The sequence below is a fragment of the Photinus pyralis genome, unplaced genomic scaffold, assembly GCF_008802855.1.
Source record: "Photinus pyralis isolate 1611_PpyrPB1 unplaced genomic scaffold, Ppyr1.3 Ppyr1.4_LG8, whole genome shotgun sequence".
Lineage (NCBI taxonomy): Eukaryota > Metazoa > Arthropoda > Insecta > Coleoptera > Lampyridae > Photinus > Photinus pyralis.
In genome coordinates, this window is record NW_022170819.1 from 27,423,061 (window position 1) to 27,446,012 (window position 22,952).

Genomic DNA, 22,952 nt, shown 5'->3' on the forward strand with positions numbered 1-22,952 from the left:
AATAGAAATATGAAAAAAGGTAACCCCATACAAAGTATAACTTAATTTTTTAAATAGTATTAAGCCTAGTATACTATTTTAAATTTTTAATGTATTTGAGTGACAAGTATTTGAATACTTTTTACTGTATTCGAATACTTTTCAAAGTAAGATAATGAAATACTTTTCAAAGTATTCGAATACTTTTTATAGTATTCGAATACCTTTGAAAGTATTCGAATACTTTTGAAAGTATTCGAATACATTCTAAAGTATTTGAATACTGATTGTTTTAAGTATTTGTATACTTTTCAATGTATCTGTATCTAGTATTCGCTTGTGCTGGACGTAGAAGTATTTAGTATTCAAATACTTTTTGAAATTATTCTGTCCAGCTCTGGTGTACACACGAAACAAGAAAACATTATCCCTACGTACGCCATCTAATTAAATTTAAAATGCTTCAAATATTTAAAAGAGCGATTTTATAATACGAAAGCATTCATTATCTCCGCGCGTAATCCCATACCAATTGTTGGAGACATGAAACGACAATGCATTACACAGCGGCTAATTATACTATACTTGTACTGCCTAAAAGTAGCAAAATTACAAGCTGTCTGTTTTTTTACTGTAGCCATTGAATAATTTTTTATTCAATGCTGTAGCCCTAAAATTTTAAAATATATATCGTACCGACATCTAATGTTATTTTGTTGAATCAAATTCCATTGTGACTCCCTGCAGTTTTGTTAGAGGGTAGCGACACCTGTGTGAATGTAATACAACATAATGATGGTTATAATTAAGGACCCTGCATTTATTGGTAACAAGTAGCACTATATTTACGACAAATGTAAAGAGTTCAGTTTAAGAAACTAACGTTAGATGTCAGAACATTTTTTTTAATTTTAGTGCCTTCCGTAATTTATTACTTATTTACATCATTTTAAATTTAATTAAATGTCGTACGTAGAGTTAATGGCTTCAAAATTTGAATATATACTTTTAAAATGTGAACCAATGATTGTATAAACCCACCAATACAGGAGGCTGTTTTGTATGAGAAAGTCCAGAATTGGCAAAACAAAAGAACAATTAGTCAAAAAACAATTTTATTTGTAAAACTGTTAAAACTAAGACTTGTTCCAGTCTGTGGTCGAAGCCCAGTTAGGCTGTCCACCTTGGGGTTGCGTGTTAGCATCCCATTCGTCAACTTCGTTGGCCCAATTTTCAGTTGCAGGAGCGAATGTAGATGTGGGCGCCGGTGGCAATGGAATTGATGGTTCTTCCCAAGTTGGTGGTTCGTTCCAGGACTCAATTTCGGTCGTTTCACGAGGAATTGGTTCAGGCTTGGGAGCAACAATTTCTTTCACGGCTTGTTCTTCCTTCTCGGCCTCCTCAGGTTCCCTATAGAAGTACAAGTCGACGACAATATCCCACTTGCCTTCACGTGGAATTTGTCCCTTCAATCGAAGGACCTACAAACAGTCGTTAAGAATCCAAATGCTTACACTGCATGTTAATAGACTAGGATATGCATTAGTCAGGTGGAAAAATTTGAACAATCACGTTAAATCATGATAATAAGGAACAAATTGTGTCATCATTGAAAACATGAGCAACTAAAAGCAAAAGTAATAAGATTTACGAACCTCACGTGCAAGAAGCCACCACATTAAACCGATACTGTGAGGAGCTTTGTTATTGCATGGAATTGCAATATCGACAAACCGTAAAGGCGAGTCGGTATTACAGAATGCAATAACTGGAATATTAACGTAGGAGGCTTCAGTTACAGGTTGATGGTCAAATGCAGGATCGGTGATAATTAACAGACGTGGTTCGCGGAAGGCGGCTTGAATTTGATTTGTGAAAGCACCGGGAGTGAAACGACCTGCGATTGGTGTGGCACCCGTATGTGCGGCGAACTTCAAAACGGCACGTTGCCCGTACGACTTGCACGAAATGGCAAACACCTCGCTGGGATGTTCGATCGCGACTATAGCCCTAGCAGCCAACAACAGCTTTTCCCAAGTGCGACGTAAGTTGATAATATGTACACCGTCGCCTTTTCGTTTGTATACATACCTACAAAAGCTGTTAGTGAGGGAATGGTAGTGTTCACTTACTGTTCCATTTGGAAGTCGACGTTGGTGCTACCCACATGGGTGCATGCAGCTAACATTTTTGTCACATCATCCTCCTTGAGGGTCAGTACGTCTAAACCTCCCGACATTGCTTACGTTTATGTGAGTTACGAATACCTACAACAAACACCATTTCAAACGTGAAACATGGGTCTGCCATAACCTTAAATTAAATTTAAACTAAAATATCAGCAAAAATTAATCTCATTGAGCCCTATCGTAATTATCCTAAATGCGTTTTTGGTCATTTTAGGCAGATTATTGAGATAATTTGAAGAAATTAAATCAAAATACACTTACGCGTGCAGACGCCAAAGGGAGATATACAAAGAGAAACTTTTCCACGGTCAGGTTGGTAATACAAATGTCACCAGTACATACATGACGATTCGATGTATAGGGTGAAGTACAAGTTATACATCAATATTCGATTATCACCAACGGTATCGATGGAATTTTGGAAAAAACGGGCCTTAGTCGCATTGAATCGAGCAGGCATCCCAGTTAGATACTATGGATATTAGTATTGAATTCAATGCAGACCTCAAAGCCGTAAAAAATTGGAATGTTCATTTTAAACAGAAAAAAAGTGTATAGGTGGTTAAAGAAAGTGTATGGTGCTAATGTGCTGATGAATTTAAACGATAGGTACTCTATTCTTACTCCTTGTTATTGCTTAAATCAATCAAATCCGCGCCGGAGTTCCCTAACTAATCATCACGCGAGAACGCTTAAAAAACTGCAGACAGGTTCGGCCAAACATCAGACCCATCAGCATGGAAGCGCAGCGCATCATAGCTCAGACCATAAACGAATTCCCCTTACACCTACACCACTTCGGCGAAGCGTATCCTCAAAGTCGCTTGTTGACCCTGAAAATTGAATATTACCCCGCAATAAAATGGTGATCATTGAACTTTAATAGCCTTGAAAATGGAATACTCAGAGACTTGTTATAACTAGACCGCGCGTAACGTAGATTTTATTATAAAAGCCTGTTGTCAAGATAGGATAGGCAACCAACTGTTCATCGCGGGGCAGACGTACGTTCTGCAGCTTGCTTTAGCCGTGTTTATTCTAAATTTTAGTAGCAAAAAAAGATAACATATAGCTGTTAACTGTTTTAATCGAATTTATTGGTATTTTATTTGAACTAAATTGGTATATATCTGCCTTACTCTAGTCCTAATTTGATTTATATGTGTATTTTGGTGGTGAACACGTATGGGAAAATATACTCTTAAAACTAAAGATGATAGTAGTAAGATATAATTATTTAGCGGATTTTGATTCAATATATGCCTATCCAAAAACCCAAATGGGCTGTTACTTATTTATTTTTCTTAGACTGCTGATAACCATTTTGTTTACAACGCGGTGTGGTGTGGATTGAATGAAAAACCTGAACATATTTTCAGCAATTTGGCAAATTTTTAATGCATCGCTTGATACGTGCAACAATCCTCCACGATTTTTTCTAGTTAAAAGCTTTGAATGACTCTCTGATGCGAATATCGCATCTGCACATATGGAACATTTAGACTTAGCTATTTTTCTTGTAACAAAACCTGAAATATACTTAGTACCAGTAAGTAGTTAGTTACGTCTATACCTAATAGGCAAATAGGTATTGCCGTTGTCTTGCTGGTAAAGGATGTCGAATAATAGATCTACGTTATTTTAAGTGAATGGGAAAGTCGAAAACGCTCGGTATTGCATTATTGTTTAACACCTTCGTAGGTACCTTTCTAAAATCGGCTTCATTCCCCGCAAATACACTATGGTGGGAGTACATTTTTCTCTTCGAATGGCTCTGATCCATTGGTCCTTTAAACTTTCATCCGTTGAGAATCAGCATATTATTTAAAAATTTATCGACAGAGTACATGTTGATAGGCACAAGTTATCCTAAGTTTATTGGTTTATTCTCAACAGAAATTTATCTGTTCACTAATTCGAGCTAATCACAAGAATGATTAATGAACGGAACATCTAAAATAACAGCTTATTTCATTATATTGCATATCATCTCAGCGATTTTTGCCCCGCGGTGCATTGTGTGTTGCATACTGTGTCGACAACACCTCAGATACGTTAAGCGCACTGGGAATACTACACCACAAAAATAAAACCATTACCCTCTGATGAACTTGAAAATGGATTACACGTCCAAAAATTGACGGTAATTGAATGTTGATAACCTTGAAATTGAAATGACACCACAAAAATTGGACCTATAACTTTGAAAATGAAAGAAGGTAGGACAAAATGAGGTTGTCGAACTTTGATAACCTTGAAAATAAAAATTGATGAATTACAAATTGATCTACGATGACCTTAAAGGTAAATACACTTCAGCTACAACGTCACAGCCCCGTGACTTTCACCTTGACATACTTTCCAAAGTCACTATCAGGGGAGGAGCGACCTTAAACCGAGCCAGGTTCTGCCCTGTATATCTACTCGCCACTGGTAGATCGTAAAATAAGTATTTGCAAATAATTCCACAAATCATAAAGTTACAAAATTTTAAATTTGCGCTTGGAAAAATAATTTCGTTTCAGCGTGTGACGTCACTTGACCTATTCATTCGCCTAGCACGTGTACGGTTGGTTATTGGGGCGCCGCACTGTTACTAACGTAACGGACGATTATGTCAAATGACATGACATGCAGTACAGACCCCTAGTGTGTTGCGCACTGAATACTTAAACTTAAATATTCAAAGCACTACAAATATAACAACGAAAAACTAATATAAAACATAAGTTTGTGTTCTTCATAACATATATTTTACTAAATAGCTCGCACTTAATGATAATAGTTACATAACCCTATGTTAGTATTTACATAATCTTATAAATAAGCAAATCTTGGTAAAGAAAATGCATACAAAAGCGTAAGTATGTAACGCATATGACAAAAAAAAAATGAATAATTTCCATTGTATTACATTTTTAAAACGTCCTATAAACATAATTAAAGATCAAATAACAATCGTAAATATTTTTCAAAAACTAAAATAAAATGTACACTATAAAGTAACTATAAAAATGGCATCGCGTAAAAGCTAATTTTGTAAATTAAAAAAATGCAACAATGTCAATTATATTTGAGTATATTCCGTAGACCCCTTTATATGGTTTCGTTATAAATAAATTCTGTATCATTATATCTTGATGAAATATCGAATGCATTTTTATTACCAAAAAGATAAAATCGCCACAGAGTAAGAAACGTTCGTTGTAAATTATGTTATTGCTCAATGCAAACAATACAAAATTTATTTAAGTTGACAATTAAATATTTGATTTTGCTCAAACCAACGATCATTTCACAACACCGTACTGTGTTTCCCATTGGATAATTTACGACATTTACGTCATCAGATATAAAATTTGTGTAACATGGATATATCGTGGCGCCGTCCAGCCTTCACGATCAATTACACACTATCTAAATTATATATGATGTGATCTCGGAAAATGGCCGGTAATGTCCATCAGTCTTTAAAACAAAAACGTGCATTTGTCGTGGCAAGTTCGGGGAAAACGTCTCAGTTTACAACCATTTTTCAGGATCACTCAATATAAGTAGTAATAGGAAAGTTAAGTTACAAAAATATGCAGAGACTATTTTATCTTTTTTTTTTCTTTTAAATATAATTTACTAAGTCACAAAGCGTGAAATAATGAGCAATGTTTTAACCTAAAAGTATTATAACCACCAATCATATTATCGTACAGCGCGGATTATTTGCTAAACGTAATTTGGTCACAAATATTTTCACTAAACGTCTCCAAGTATTCGACACACAAATGGTTTAACAACAAAGAATATATGCATATTAAACCGTTGCTAATCACAAAATGTAAGCGAGAGTAATTAATACATAAAAAACTGTAAAAAATACTTCCTTCGTCAAAACTGACCACAAGAATGCTGAACTGTTTTAAAGGACAACTATTTTTTATGTATGATACGGGGTAACGTACGTGGCGGGGAAAAGTCCACGATTGTGACCGATCTCGCCGTGCCACCAGTGCTGGTCCGTACGATCCGTCACCGTTATTACGTCGCCGCGTTTGAACTCTAACTCGCCCGCCTCTTGGGGCGTGAAGTCGTAGAGGGCTTGCACTAGACACTGTTCGAAACGGAATTAAATCGCAGATGAAACATCACGCTTACTTTGCTTACCTCCTCGGTGACCATGTCCCTCAATTTGACATCTTGAGAATGCGAAACGGAAGCGGTGCGATGGTACTCGACGAGTTCGTTTAGCGAATTAAACTTTACTACCCATAAAAAGAATTTCCCTTGCGCGTCCCTCAGGACTTTGAAATGTTGTACGCCGTCCGAACATCTGTAACGTCATGATTATTACAATTAATTAATTAAGGAGTGTTAATAGAGAAGATGTAGCTAGTTTAAGTGCGCTACTGTAGCGATTAAAAAATGCCCTCTCACTTATAGCGGATGACCGAATACGAAATTTCCAATTGGAACACCCTGTATTTAAATTGGCGAGAACGGTTTTTCATTGCCAAGGGCGTTCCATGCTGTAAATAAGTTCTCTTTCTAATCTGAGAGCAACAAACAAATGCCACAACACAAAATTTTGGTAGCTGAAGCCCTTTGTGAAAGAGATCGAGTCAGGCTGTCGCTTCTCTAGGTAGAAACAAACCCAAAGATGAGAGCGAGCCATCTTTTGAATATCGGAAATAGCAACAAGGACATAGGACAGCCTGTATGTAACATAATTCGAGTTATTCCATAAGACCTCGACATTTTTCATTTCAAATGACACTGAATTGGAAAATTATTTATTCATTTAATTATATTTCTTGTATTTGTGAGTTTTATCGGGCGAGGTGTTGATAAAAAGTGGTTATCGGACAAGAATTAGTTAGTTTTTCGACAAACAATGTCACGTGCGGGATAAGCGATGCAGGTGTTTTATCAGTTCTGGTGGAATTTCGAGTGTCGTCGGGTATAACGATAATGATTGTATTAAGAGGTGGATTTTGCTTAAATAGGTTGAATAACGAGTAAACGACACTGTCTCAAGTTATTGCGCGTTTCATGTCGGCAAAAGTGGAGACGTTTGGCGCGTTCAGGTGCGCTTGGCGATTTATTTAAACATTCACAAAGAAGTTTATTTTATGGTGGAGGTGGCGTTTCTTTAAACATTGGAGATTACAAAACGGGGATGCTGAGTTTCCCGACGGTTCAAGAGCGTGTAAATTTGTTTACGCTAAATCTCGGGCAGTCAGTCCTATTTCTTTAGTTATAAAGACGCAGTTCATCATTTTTATAATAAATTTGTGAAGAAGTTGCATTTAACACATAATTTCGGAAAAAGTTTTGTCGAGTTGACAGGGTTGGCAAAACGAAAAACCCATTTAAAAAACCCACAGAGTTTTTGTGTCAAAACCCACCCAACGACCTATACAAAAACCCAACACAAAAACCCATACAAAAGCCCTAAGAATTTGAGACACAAAATGAGACAAAATCGAGATAATTTTTATATAGTATTTAATAACAAAATATAATGTAGTTTACTTGGAAACAGACAGGTACTGATAGATCAGTCTTACATTCTTATTTCTAGTTTCAAAAAAAATTACATTAAAATATAAAATACGAAACGGCTTATTCATTAGGAACAAAATAAAATAAACATTAGGAACAAAATAAAATAAAAATAATAATTAAAAACCTAAAACAACTTTTTCTCTTTTTTAAAGTGGCTCATTTTTATTATTTTTACAAGCTTTTCTACTTTATCGGGCAGTCTAAGTTCAAAATTAATGTTATTTTTCTATAATTTGAAGTTAAGAGTTACGGAAATTCGACAAATACCCAAGAAAAACACAAAAACCCAACACAAATACCCAAAACCCCACCCAAAGCATACAAAAACCCAGATTTTTGCCAACCCTGCGAGTTGAAAAAGTAAGCAGTTGCAGTTCACAGCGAGACCTTTTGTAAGGGTTCATTTCTTATTAAAATTAAAATATTATACCGTCTTATAGCTACTGGAAATTTGTCATCAACTTCAGTTTCCAGAAGCTGTCAGCGTTTCTGTGCGAATCAGGTGCGCAGATTATTTGAGTTATTTAAAAAAACTGTAAATAATTATGATTTCTTATTTTAATGGTCATTCAATTAATTATGTTTATTCGAAGCCATTGTGCAACTCAAATAAGAGTTTTTGTCAGATTTTTTTTCGTCAGGTGTTAAGTGAAAATTTGTGTTTCTTTGGAATTTTCAGAATGACCCCCATTCGTGCCATGTTACAACTCCGAAATCACTACAGAGGAAATATGAAAAGCAAAATTTGTGAAATAATCTACCAAGAATCAAAATCAATCTGCTAACGCTGTTGAAGTTTCAAGAAAACATACTGGGTGTTTTTTTGAGAGCTTTAGTTAAACGTTTCTGGGAAAGTAAAATAGGTAGGTTTTTGAAAATTTGTACTTAGGAGTTACGCTGAAGGCCGAATCGATGTAAAATATTTTCAAAATGGCCGCACTTCCGTAAACACCGAAAGTACATAGTAACTTCGTTATTTTAAATAGCAACCCCAATTTTTTATTGGGTTTTTGGATTCTACGTGAAATTTCAGTTCTTTGGATACCCATATGTCGATATCTGCCATTTATGGTTTTTAAGTTATTTTGACTTTAAGAAAAAAAATGGCGGATGCAGATGGTACCTTGATAATTGATTACTTGAAAACGGTTGTAGTCATGGCTAGCGTTGGGCAAAAAAATCGATTAATCGATTATAATCAAACGATAATCGATAATCGGGTTTGATTATTCTATTAAATTAATCGATTAATCGATTATTTGATTAATAGGCTATTTGATTAATCGATTGTTTGATTAATCGATTATTTGATTAATCGGTTATTTGATTAATCGATTGTTTGATTAATCAATTAAGTAAATTTTAATTGATTATTATTAGCTGGATCATCAGTTTACGCAAAAAGGAGCACTCACAGCTCACAAGTATTATTTTATTTTATAGCGGATGTTAAAACGTCACTTTAAGCAGCTAAAATGAATTAAGATTGTATCATCAAAACTAAAGCACACCTCATCGGAGAGTAAGCTGCCTAATCATTTATTTTTATTTATTTATTTTTATTTTTGACCTTCATTTTCAAATCGGCAGGGTTTCAGCCAAGGCTGTTCTACCAACCAACCCACTATGCATTTGCAAATATCCATACCCGAACCCGGATTCGAACCAGGGACACTTTGTTGATTATAGATTAATCGATCTGCCTAGTAATGGACGATTTGATGAAAACAGTAATGGAATTATTTTTTATTTTTATTATTAAATAATTAACGTATTAATGCATACAAACTGATATTTATTACTCCTTGTATGTGACAATCGACTTTTGATTAAACGATTAGGTGATTAATCGATGATTTGATTAATCGATTATTTGATTAATCGATTATTTGATTAATCGATTATTTAATTAAACGATTATTTGATTAATCGATTATTTGATTAATCGATTATTTGATTAATCGATTATTTGATTAATCGATTATTTGATTAATCGATTAATCAGTGTAATCGATTATTTTTCATAATCGATTATCGATTATTCAAACCCGTAATCGCCCAGCCCTAGTCATGGCAACCTACTTTTATCAGTGCATATAGAATGAATACAGCTTTCTTTTAGTGTACTTACAAAAAAATTGAGTTGCGTAAGACCGCCCCTATGGAGATCCAAATTTATGAAACTTCAAAGACTAAAAACTCAATTTTTTAAATGGAATCACCATTTTCTTAATATTGCATGAGATAAAGAATCAAAATGGGCATATTTTGACAATACATGTTCCGATAGCTATCTTTAACAGTTTCTGACTTATTCCCATTTTATTGAATTGACACTATTTTTTTCGAATTTTCTTTTTAGTAGTCGGCCATGATTTTATAACAATCGAATTTTAAACAATTCTAGTGACACTAATCCGTCACCTACTGTTATAGGTTAACATAAGTTTTTCAAAAATCGAAAAATGACTCGCAGTGGTTTCACCTATTTTGGAATTTAATTGTTATTTATGGTGAAATGGACAGAATCGCGACACATGCTTGCCGTACATTCATTTGAACACTGGAACGAAATTGTATGAATTTTGGAAATGTTGTATCCCCAAATGCACTACAAACCGTTGAAGCACAAGTGATACAAAGCTCTACAAGAGAATATTTAAGAAAATGAATTGAATTGCAAATGCGAGATTAACAAAATAAATTCAATGTAAAATATAAAAAACTTCGTTGAAACATTTTTTGTATGGAATTGTTGCTAGAACAGATATCGCATTATCTCTCTGAATTTTCAGACTTATACGTTGTTTAAGAAATTCAGTTGAATGACTCTGTCTAGATTTCAAATAAATTTTCCGTCCTATATCCTTAATAAATGACTTATTCAGACTAGAATCAATGATATTAAAGTATCCTTTCCTTGATTTGTTTAAAATTCGATTGTTATAAAATCATGGCAAACTACTAAAATGAAAATGCGAAAAAAAATGGCATCAATTCAATGAAATGGGAATAAATTAGAAAATGTTAAAGATAGCTATAGGAACATGTAATATCAAAATATTCCAATTTCGATTCTCTATCTCATGCAATAGTAAGAACATGGTCATTCCATTTAAAAAAACTGAGTTTTTGGACTTTGAAGTTTCTTAAATTTGGATCTCCATAGGAGCGGTTGTATGCAACTTAACTTTTTTTAAGTACACTAAAAGAAAGCCCTATTCATTCTCTATGCACTGATAAAAATGGGTTGCCATGACTATAACCGTTTTCAAGTAATCAATTATCAAGGTACCATCTGCATCCGCCATTTTTTTCATAAAGTCAAAATAACTTAAAAACCATAAATGGCAGATATGGACATGTGGGTATCAAAAGACCTGAAATTTTACGTAGAATCGAAAAATGCAATAAAAAATAGGGGGTTGCCATTTAATATAACGAAGTTACTATCTACTTCCGGTATTTCCGAAAGTTTGGCCATTTTGAAAATATTTTACATCGATTCGGTCTTCAGAGTAACTCTTAAGTACAAATTTTCAAAAACCTACCTATTTTACTTTCCCAGCAACGTTTAACTAAAGCTCCCAAAAAAACACCCTGTATATTAATACACTGAAGGCATTTCAGCTGTTATTATCAGTGGGCAACTGAAAGAGAAAGTACATTATACTAATTTAAAAAAGACAAAATTGACCCACTGGACGGGGCTTTGAGAAAAACAACCTAGAGAACCAGATGAAAACAATACTCTTCAGACAACATAGCGCTCTCTTGATTAAAAAGGTGGAATGTCTAAACAGTAGAAACAGCAAAGGAGATTAGAACAGTTTTACTTGGCAAACACAGGACTACAGGACCACATTATGTGAACTGTGACATTTTAAACCAATGACAATTTGTTATGCAAGTTCAGTGTACAGCAAGAAGGCATTTTGTTTTATGAATTACCCTGTACCAGATTACCAATTCAATTAACAGAAATATACAAGCGCCGTATCACATTGTGAAGTCAAACATTTAATTTAAACAAGTTTTTACGTCAAGTGTGATGTGCCTTCAAATTCCCTTTAATTTGCTATAATTAAATCGGTAAGTGGTGTTAAATTATATGTCATGCGAACGAAGTAAAGCTTGTTTACTAAGGGAATAGATAATAAAATCAAGGTTAACAAAAACACTAACGATCAATAAAAAACATTTCAAGTATACTTAACAATGCCGCTTGTAATTTTAATATTAAACGTAATCGAAAGATGTAATACATCACACATAAATTTAAATAGTATTGAGAACAAAGGTACTTACTTAACAGATAACGAAAAATCTCCGGGAGAAGACTCGCTTATACGAATTAAAAAGGCCCCTTCATGTTTATTTAATAACAATTTTTCCGCGTCCGCCCTGGTTATTCTACCGTAGTACCAGCTAAAAAAACGTAAGTGTTATCCGATTTATTTGGCAAATTTTCAATAAAACTGCAAGTCTCTGACCTCGTAAATTCGATTAATTATAGAATTCTAAATTACATAACCTAATTCTATAATACTCACGGATGAATTTTCATTTCGATATAGTTACTCGGAATTAAACCCTCCTTTCCGTCGAGTTCGGCCCGAAACCAGTTCGCATCGTCTTCCATGTTCAGGATCTGCGAAAGAAAAAAATGAGGGACTATCGACCGAAGGTGATCGGCCTACCTTTAAGACTTGTGACCGTTTGAAACTCAGCTCGTCGTCCGCCGTTGCGTTAAATTCGTGTTTCGCTATCGCTTCCATCGTGTTTATCTTCTTAAAATCACAGAAATTGAAAAACTGCACTGCACAAAAGATGTCAACACATTGACATTTTAACGACTGTCTTTTCACGCACTTTTTACCCCTTCGCGGCCTCTCGAAATTGGGGGGGCGAAAACGAGATTTTGGACGCTGATTAAATTGGGGGAACGTTTCGAATTTTTATCACTTTTTGTCTACTGCCCAATGTTGAAGAACACTCCCACTAGCATCCATTAAAAATACTAACCACTGCGCATGGAATTACCTTGAATTATCTGTAAAATTTATCTTCAAAATTTGATGGCAAAGGTTGAGACGTCAAAAGATAAGGCAAAGTATAAAAGACGACCACGCGAATTTGAATTGCTTCGAATTTTAATAAATAATTTCTATTAATTGTTAACCCCAACTACTTTCCTACGCAGCGACGTTGTCAAGTCTAACACATGTGCAGAATGTGACATTTGGAAGTACTCGTACTTCTACCCCTTTTTCGATTCGTTTGACTTAAATTTAATTATGAAACGATTAACGGTAAGATTTTACTATCGACATTCGTCCTCCTCCATTAATTACATAATCGCACTTTTAATTATCATCATTTTGCAAGGTTGCCAAATATCCCTATGTTTTGTTAAACCTTTTTTCCTTCATCTGCACTATGCAATGTTTATCCGGATTGTATTTTAGGAGTGAGAGATGCCTCAAACTTCACCACCTCACGAAGAGATTCATGCCATAAAAGTAGTTCCTGTTATTCGCACCGATTCGTTATGGGTCTCGTACATTGTATCCGTCATGGCAGCATGGGTTGCCGAATTCGGTAGGTTACCCGTTGTGTATTTGTGCGATGATAACGCAGCCAGGAAGTTGACTTCCTGGGCTTCCGTTGTGGTGGAGTGACGACGCGGTTTTTATCACTCATAATGAGGGATTTTTTTATAATTCTGGGAGACTCCCACAGGAAAAGTATGTCTAACGTAAACATTATTTAGCATTGTTGGGCAATGCTGTTACATAAAATCTATTTTTGAAATTTATTTTTAACACATTTCGGTTATTTTAGCGTATTTCGCACCGATTCAGTTATATAATACCTAAATCTTATCATTGCTGCTACTTCAAGCGGAACTAATCTGATAGTAAAGCACACAACAAATTGTGCGTAACTATTGTCAAGTATCTGTGAAGCTATATACATTGCAGTTTATAATAATTTTCGCATTTTCAAATTACTCGATAAACATGATTTACTGAACTATCTGCAACAACCCATAAAGTGGTGCTCGTTGGGTTGCATAACCTTTGGACTATATTCATATACAGGATGTTGTGTAAAACTATACTGTTTATAAAAGGTGCTTTCGTTTATTGGCTTTGGGGAGGGTTGACAGTTAATTGAAACATGGATAAGTCTTGCCCACTTCAATTCCTTCGGCCGTCGACCATATTTGTCAATTAGTGTGGATAGGTAGATAGTCTACCCGTGCTAATCCCAATTGTTTAACGGTATTGATTGTAAATACGTAGATGTATAAATACCCCAAAACTTCGCCTGCATTACAAAAATATTGTAACAAATGCAATTAGGTAATTAACAAATACATAAGTAGTAGGTATAAATATGGTTAACTAATTACATAAAAATGGGTTTCTTCAAAACAACTTTTCCGTACCTTAGCATCTGTTGAGAGCCAGCCCTTTCCTTTTATTGTATTTACTTCTCATGCATCGCTTAAAATAGTAGAGATTAAATGCTGGGACATCCTGTATACAGGGTCATTCTTGACGAGCGTCAGTTAGAAAGATATGGAAAACCTTTGAAAATGAAAATAAACTGATAAGTTCTTTACGGGTTTTGGCACATGATGAATTGAACTAAAATATTTTCAAGATGGCGCCACTTCCGGAAATACCGGAAGTAGCCATCAACTTTGTTATTTTACATAGGGGCCCCCTATTTTTTCTACATTTTCGGATTCTACGTCGAATTTGGAGTATAACGATACCCCATAGTTGACCCTTTGCTCCAATGGCTTCGTCGATATTCAAGTTTCTATGTCAAAAATTGAATTTGTAGGGGTCATTTTAAAAATGTATTATTCGACAACGGTGAGAGATATTGCAATTTAAAAAAATGGAGTTACCGAAATTTAAAAATTTAAAAATTGAAAGCTTTGAAAAAGTGACGTAGTCTCACTTTTTTAGACTGTTACGCATACCATAAGAAGATTCGATCTTTCCTTAATAAAGCATTGAAAACTGTTTTGCAATATCTCTCACCGTTTTCGAATAATAAATTTTTAAAATGACCCCTGCAAATTCCATTTTTGACATAAAAACTTGAATATCGACGAATCCCTTGGAGCAAACGGTCAACTATGGGGTATCGTTGTACTCCAAATTCGACGTAGAATCCGAAAATAGGGGGTCCCTATTTAAAATAACAAAGTTGATGGCTACGTCCGGTATTTCCGGAAGTGGCGCCATCTTGAAAATATTTTAGTTCAATTCATCATGTGCCAAGACCCTTAAAAAACTTATCAGTTTATTTTCATTTTCAAAGGTTTTCCATATCTTTCTAACTGACACTCGTCAAGAATGACCCTGTATACATTAATTAAGTGATATACAAATATAAGATTATGGAACTGCCTAGTCGCAACTCACAAAAAAATTTACCCACCCTCGGCTACACCCCAATTCGCCTCGCTTATACAGGTGCAGTTAAACTCCTGTAAATCAGCCCCTGAAACTGTTATCTTTTCTAAGCAAAAATGAAAAACGATGATCGCAATAGCCACTTAGTTCGAGCTGCGTACCTAAAAACGTTACTTTCGGTATTCCCATGTAATGACGCGCGAGCTCCTATTGTTTGAACTAATGTTTACATTACGTCATGTCGTAACACACACTCTAATAATATACAATATAAATCTGAAGATAAATATTTGATCTCACAACACAAACAGTTCCATAAAGCACCTTCACCTAAAAATAACCATCTAACTTCTTTTTTTTTTTACAGTGACATATCCCTTAGATTTAACAAAAACACGACTTCAAATACAAGGTGAAGCGAGCAAAGCGGGATCGCAAAATGCCTCTGTATGTACGTCCTGTTGAGCTCGCGATAATAATCAAAGTACTTTGCAGCCCCATTATAGGGGAATGCTACGAACCGCTTTCGGTATCGTTAAGGAGGAGGGGCCGTTTAAGTTATGGCAAGGGATGAGCGCCGGCCTAACTCGTCACGTCATCTATTCGGGCACGCGTATGGTCGCCTTCCAGTTTATGCGGGACGACATTTTCAAGAAGAAGCCCAACGAGCACTTCTCCTTGTACAAGTCTGCATTTTGTAAGGGCAAATTTCTGTTTTGAATATTGATACACTTGAACCGTTTTAGGTGGTATATGTTCGGGCGCTTTCGCTCAGTACATATCGAGTCCGACTGATCTTCTAAAGGTGCAACTGCAAATGGAGGGCAAAAGGAAGTTGATGGGGTTGCCGCCGCGTGTTAGTAGTATGAGCGACGCATTTGTGAAAATTGTGAAAAGCTCGGGTTATCGAGGATTATGGAAAGGTAAGGGATGGTGACGCCAATTATGTGCCGGACTTAAGGACTAGAAACCAATTTCGAAAGAAAATTCAAAGGGCTGTAACTTTTGAACTAGTAGCCCAATCTTGGAACTGTTTGAAATTATGGATTCTACAGGCCACATTCTATAAGAAAATTTTTTTTCCGGGTCGATCTGAGACAATTTTTTTTCCGGGGCTCAAAAAAAGGCCTTTTTTTTACCAAAAATCGACTGCACCAAAATTTCTGGGTTAAACATTTTTTCTTATTAATTTTGGTGCGTAGAATTCAAAACAATTCGTACTTTTTCGATCAGACTTCTCAATCAAAAGTTATGGACTAGAAACCAATTTCGAAAAAAAATTCAAAGGGCTGTAACTTTTGAACTAGTGGCCCAATCTTGGAACTGTTTGAAATTATGGATTCTACAGGCCACATTCTATAAGAAAATTTTTTTTTCGGGTCGATCTGAGACAATTTTTTCCTCGGGCCTCAAAAAAAGGCAGTGTAAACACTTCCTTTTTTTACCAAAAATCGACTGCACCAAAATTTCTCGGGAAAACACTTTTTCTTATTAATTTTGGTGCGTAGAATCCAAAACAATTCGTACTTTTTCGATTAGACTTCTCAATCAAAAGTTATAGACTAGAAACCAATTTCGAAAGAAAATTCAAAGGGCTGTAACTTTTGAACTAGTAGCCCAATCTTGGAACTGTTTGAAATTATGGATTCTACAGGCCACATTCTATAAGAAAATTTTTTTTCCGGGTCGACCTGAGACAATTTTTTTTTCGGGGCTCAAAAAAAGGCCTTTTTTTACCAAAAATCGACTGCACCAAAATTTCTCGGGAAAACACTTTTTCTTATTAATTTTGGTGCGTAGAATCCAAAACAATTCGTACTTTTTCGATCAGACTTCTCAATCAAAAGTTATAGACTAGAAACCAATTTCGAAAGAAAATTCAAAGGGCTGTAACTTTTGAACTAGTAGCCCAATCTTGGAACTGTTTGAAATTATGGATTCTACAGGCCACATTCTATAAGAAAATTTTTTTTCCGGGTCGATCTGAGACAATTTTTTTGAGGGCCTCAAAAAAAGGCAGTGTATAACCTTCCTTTTTTACCAAAAATCGACTGCACCAAAATTTCTCGGTAAAACACTTTTTCTTATTAATTTTGGTGCATAGAATGCATCCATTATTATTATTATTATTATTATTTCGTTAAATTTGAATTACAGTGACATTTAGGACAACAGCATTTTGTTGTTGCCATATGGCAACGCCAGTCTTTCATGGGTTATTAATCTAATTATTTTTAGGTTCTGTACCAAATGTACAACGAGCAGCTTTAGTCAATTTGGGTGATCTCACTACGTACGATTATGCCAAACGGTTCATTTTAATGAACACTACGTGGAAGGATAATCATTTTGTTCACGTTCTGTCGAGTTTTTGTGCAGGGTTCGTTGCCGCATCCATGGGGACGCCAGCTGATGTCATTAAAACGCGTGTTATGAATCAGCCCATCGACAGCGAGGGCCGGTAAGCGTTCGTTAACAAGTTGTAATTCTAATTCTAGAGTTTTAGAGGTACGTTGTACAAGTCGTCCATTGACTGTTTAATCAAAACAACGAAGGCTGAGGGATTTGGAGCTTTGTATAAAGGATTCTTCCCAATCTGGTTACGAATGGCGCCGTGGTCTCTAACATTTTGGCTCTCGTACGAAGAAGTTATGTTTACAATACGCACAAACAATCTTTAGTTTAAATTTCCAGTTAATTTGTATCTGTGATAAAATTGCGCAAATTTGTTTGTACAAGTTTATGTTATTACCACCATGTACTTAGTTTATAAGATTTAATTTCGAAAATAATTTTATTTTTAATTGTTAAACTTACACTTGTTAACATCACCTATCTCAGATTGAAATGAGTTTATCACAGATAATTTAGGATTATTTTTAGCCGAAGATCGCAGGTTGTGGTGTCACGTTTACCGAGTGTATCTGGTTCATATTATTTACCATTATAGTTAGGTGTATCTGTGTATGCTCAATAGTACCATTAGGTCGTGTTACCTCAGCATTGCATGCAATCTGCAATGCTTGTAGCGAGCCATATATAGACTGCTCAAAGATAGAGTTTAGACAATTACTGTATTAATGAAAATGACTTCTATTTATTCGTTTTATATTTACATAATTAAGGAACAACACGGTCAAACTGAAAACAGTTTTTTTGTAATTGTTATTACTGTGTTCAAATTTTTAATAATCGATTGCAGACCTTTTTGCAACAATTTATATTTTGTATATAACTTTATTATGCATCGCATAGTATCGAATTAAAACAGATTTTATTAAATTTTGTTATTTTTGTAACGATGGAGAGCATTCATGATGCAAAAGGACTTCTATTAATCAAACCAAAAAAATGTTTCGCTAGTAATTTGTAACAGGTTGCCTATGTCGCGATCATTTACTAACAATGTGGACGTAAAGGAAAATTTAAAAAAAAATCATTTCAATTGTTTTTTTCGTAATAACAACGCTCACAGAAGAGGAGCCTTAAGTTGCAACCCCCACTAAAAAGATTAGCAAATCTATTAATACTGTTATTTTGTACTTATTTGTACCGTGGATAACAAATTTTGTACCACTACATTTTAATCGTTAGGACCAAATCTACATTGGGGTTGCAATTTAACGCCACAACCCCAAGTATTCTCACATTCTTAAAAATTTTTGTGCCAGAATTTTGTACCCATTTTGTACTAATTTGCACGGTAAATAAGAACTTTTGTACCACTACCTTTTAACAACTAGGACCAAATCTACATCTACGCCCCCACGTATACAGATTCTTTGTACTAATTTGTACCGTAACCAAAAAATTAAAATATATATAAAAATATTTACTATCAAATTAATTTTGGAGGTGCAACTTAACGGTACAACCCCGAATATACAAATTCATACAAATTTTCATGCCATAGTTTTGTACTCATTTTGTACTAATTTGTGCCAAAAGCAACTAGTTTTGTACCACTACTTTTTAATCGCTAGGACCAAATGTATATATGTTGTGGTTGCAACAGACAGACAAATAGACAGACAGGCAAACAGTTAATTACGTAGATAATGCGTAACACACGTTTTCCAATGGACTATAAAGATGATGTACCTAATATAGGTATTTAGCTATTTACGAGGGTATTTATTTTCAGTATAAATTGGTATAAAACTTTTGTTATACAGACTCAATTGTTACTTTGCATCTTCAGTACCTATGTACCTACTCTCGATTTTCTCATTTGGTATTTGTAGCGTTTAACGAAGTTGAGGTAACGTTTATGTGCTCGATTTTCCGTCGCCTGTCTGTCTGTCTGTTCCATTGAAATCTCGGCCCCTGGGCCAGCTAGAGACTTTGGGTGTTCGTTTATTGATAGCTGCTAATATATGGTCTACATTTGCCCGTGATCACGAGTGAGTTTTGAAACATTTTTATTGATTTATCTTTGAATTTTAAATATTGATCATAATACGTTATTTAATTTGTGTGTACACATTTGAAATTGGAACTGCGAGATGTGTAATCGGAATCGTGAGCAACAAAATAAGCTACGATGGTATTTTTTACTACCTATTTTAACATTTGAGCTCAGTTGTTCATTGCTGGTTTAAACTGAAGTAGACTTCGGAAGTTAAATTCTGGTTTAAAGAAATGTATTGGTTAATGTCCAGTGTTTCTTAAATCGGTAAAACACTCGTGTGAAATTAGCAGTCAGAATATAGCAGCCAAAATGCCGAAAACGAACGAACGACCAGTGGCTCGTTTACCATAAAAAACAAATTTGCGAATGCACTCTCGCATAGCAGTCATTTTCCAGCAGATAAACCAAAATTCATCTTAGATCCCTCTCTATTCGAAAGGAACAACATAAAACAATAAAAAATTGCCGCCACCTTTTGCAAAAGAATTTCACATTTGAATTTAGCCTTAGTATCTTCAAAAAATTGGCATTCATTTACTGAGCCACCTCATAGGGTGAAATCTGCCCCCAAAGTGTAAAAAAATACATATAGAACCCTTAGAAAAAAGGTTTTACATTTATTAGGCTATTCGCATTGACTGATGATTGAATATTAATTAATATCAACGCGACTTGATAGACACTGATGGTTAACTTACCCTATAAGCCATTTGACAGCTTTTTTGGGGTAAATTATTGCCTATGTGAATATGGACAAAAAAATCAAGTATTCTACCAAGACGGAAAACGAAAAAAATTAATACGTATTACATGCCTGCTTTTAATTTTCATTTTACACTTTCCTGGTGGTGATGAAAAGGAAAATGAAAGTGAAAATCCTGAGGTAGATAATCCAGTTGGAAGAAGAGCATGTGACATGAAGGAGGTAGAAAACTGGCGGGGTTTGGCAGATGTACAAAGAGGGAAATATAAATCGTATTTAACACAAAATTCGGAATGGTTAAGAAAGGACTTGAGCCAGTTAAAACCTGTGTTATCAATTGGGTTGTTAAAAAACGGCAAACAAGGATTCACTTCGTCCCCTAAATGTGAACGGCGAAAGAGTAATACTGGCCAATACGTGTGCCTTTGATGCACTTCTTCAGATTACCTGTTCAGCGTATTGCGACAGCGACCTATATAAAAGCTATGTGGATGCCACTGAAGCATTTTTGATCGGTAAGCTGGCTAGGGAAATCATCACGCACGGAATCACTTCAAAAAAGAGTCGCGCAGGAAAGTTATAGTTTGTACAAACCAATTTATTTCGATGAGCCCTTTCGTTGGAATACCATGAAGGGTAGAACGTGGTGTTTACCCCCCCTCCCCCCCACACACACATTTTCAAATGTTTTACTTGGCACCACTAATGGAATGCGTATGCAAAATCTTACACCAATTGATTGCCCTATGTGATGCACGTTTCACTTTCAAAAACAGCATCTCAGTAAATAATTCATTGGGGCCCTCCCCTTAAGACAGCAAAATTTAGTGGCCGTCTAGCACACCTTCAAGGTATAGGCTACCTACTGCAAAAAAATTCCAGGACTCTAGGATCATTCATCTAGAAGTAGTTCAAAACGGCAGAAGTGGGTCCGGACGGACGGACGGACAAAACGCAAACAATAGCACATTTTTTTTAATTCTTAAAAAAGTCGCTAAAAAATATCCGCAATGTTCTACGTGCTGAGATCCCAACCCCTAGAAAAAAAACCTAAGAAAAATTGAAAAAAGGGACAAAATAACGTACGTAAAAATAATTTCCTTATAACGATACATTATATAGGTATTAGTGCATAATCATGGGACAAAATTTTGGCAAATTTATATAATAGGGGTTGTGACGTAAGTTATGACCCCAATATAGATTGGATACTAGTGGATGGAACGCAGAGGTACAAATTTAATGCAAAATGAGTACAAAATCAAGGGTCAAGAATTTTATGAATGTACCTACATAATATATGCACGAGATAGTAACGTTAACATATATTTGATTCTAGCAGTCAAAAAGTACTGGTACAAAATTAGTTACTTACAGTACAAATTAGTACAAAATTATGGCGCGAAAATTTGCATGGGTTTGTATGCTCGGGGTTGTACCGTTAAGTTGCACCTCCAAAATTAATTTGATAGTGGCGGTTAAAAGGTAAGGTACAAAATTTTTTGCTTACGGTACAAATGAGTACAAAATTATGGGCCATGCATTTATAGAAATCTCTATACTTGGGGTTGTGGCATTAAGTTGCAACCCCAATGTAGATTTGGTCCTAACGATTAAAATGTAGTAGTACAAATAAGTACACAATTAGTACAAAATAGATTTGCTATTCTTTTTAGTGGGGTTTGCAACTTAATGCACCCCCACAGAAGTCGATCTTGAGCCACCGTTACCTTCACGTCAAAACGACGGACGTTTCGCGGCACTTTCGAATTTGGGTAACAGTCTGTGTTAAAAGTGGCGGTTCTTTTTATACACAAATGGGAAAGGAAATATTGGATAAAAATTCATAATTTGGTGCGTAGAAAAAGACAAAAACATATAAAATATATTACTCACATGTCAGGGAAACCTTCTTCGACACAAAAACCTTGCCATAGTCCACGCAAGGGCGATAAACTTTGCCCGATCTCCGTGTCTTAGTCTTGTTTAAAATCAAACCGTCCCAATTACTTCTACAGCTTCGTAGCCTGATGTCCATGCATTCGGGTACGCCATTCTCCAGCCATTGTGGCCGTCATAATTGCCACAACAACACCAGACGATTTTAACGGTCAGTTCCGATAACCTGGAACAATTCCTAATCATGACCATGAAACCATCACCGCCTGATTGGGAAACTGCAATTTCCCGCCTTTCTCCCGGTTCGGTTAAAAACACCCGATCCTTATAGTGGATACATCAGAGGCAATCTTTCCCGTTTCCAGCTCGCCACGTCGGCATGGTCCGGACAAGTATACATTTTTTGCTGCCAATGAAATCACCAAGGGAGGAACCATATTTCAGAGCAATCTCCATTTGCTAAGCAGTGCAGACACATCGTGTAATAAAAATAAGGGACGGAAGAGCTAAAGACAACACAACTCGCTGACCAACCGCTAAAAGGAACGGGGCCGCTCAACCTCGACCAATAACAAGATCATTCAAAACGAGATATCATCACGGTTCAAAGGGAGGATTTTTTGTAGAACTTGGGAATTACACCTACAGTTTTTTACACTCCTAACGGGTTTATAGCCGATCGTGCATCGGTCCTCAAGAAAGGATTGAAAGCCAGAATATACCTACCTATAGTAGCTATAGTTTACCTCAAATAGGAACTGGTTATTCCACTA

The 22,952-nt window shown here is 35.4% G+C and overlaps 3 protein-coding genes across 5 annotated transcripts; 1 reads left to right on the plus strand and 2 right to left on the minus strand.

Annotated features, from left to right (window-relative positions):
* Positions 1–1,077: 1,077 nt before the first annotated feature.
* Positions 1,078–2,510, minus strand: LOC116179775 (40S ribosomal protein SA). The gene is made up of 4 exons (XM_031499610.1): positions 2,430–2,510; positions 2,112–2,246; positions 1,635–2,070; positions 1,078–1,460 (listed from the first exon to the last, which is right to left on the minus strand). The coding sequence occupies exons 2-4, from the start codon at positions 2,216–2,218 to the stop codon at positions 1,116–1,118; spliced, it is 888 nt and encodes a 295-aa protein (XP_031355470.1). The 5' UTR covers positions 2,219–2,246; positions 2,430–2,510; the 3' UTR covers positions 1,078–1,115.
* Positions 2,511–5,225: 2,715 nt separating this feature from the next.
* LOC116179776 (protein enhancer of sevenless 2B) lies at positions 5,226–12,892 on the minus strand. Its single transcript, XM_031499611.1, has 5 exons — positions 12,428–12,892; positions 12,281–12,378; positions 12,036–12,155; positions 6,327–6,492; positions 5,226–6,273 (listed from the first exon to the last, which is right to left on the minus strand). Exons 1-5 carry the CDS (start codon positions 12,503–12,505, stop codon positions 6,100–6,102), a joined length of 636 nt encoding a protein of 211 aa, XP_031355471.1. The 5' UTR covers positions 12,506–12,892; the 3' UTR covers positions 5,226–6,099.
* On the plus strand, positions 11,680–18,288 carry LOC116179774 (mitochondrial uncoupling protein 4). 3 transcript variants are annotated; one of them, XM_031499609.1, is made up of 7 exons: positions 11,680–11,819; positions 13,196–13,328; positions 15,534–15,613; positions 15,662–15,863; positions 15,913–16,089; positions 17,405–17,627; positions 17,673–18,288. In XM_031499609.1, the coding sequence occupies exons 2-7, from the start codon at positions 13,205–13,207 to the stop codon at positions 17,845–17,847; spliced, it is 981 nt and encodes a 326-aa protein (XP_031355469.1). In that variant the 5' UTR covers positions 11,680–11,819; positions 13,196–13,204; the 3' UTR covers positions 17,848–18,288. The 3 variants fall into 3 exon arrangements, with proteins under 3 accessions (XP_031355469.1, XP_031355468.1, XP_031355467.1); XM_031499608.1 differs by lacking the exon at positions 11,680–11,819 and adding an exon at positions 12,042–12,165; XM_031499607.1 differs by lacking the exon at positions 11,680–11,819 and adding an exon at positions 12,899–13,039.
* The last annotated feature ends 4,664 nt before the right edge of the window (positions 18,289–22,952 follow it).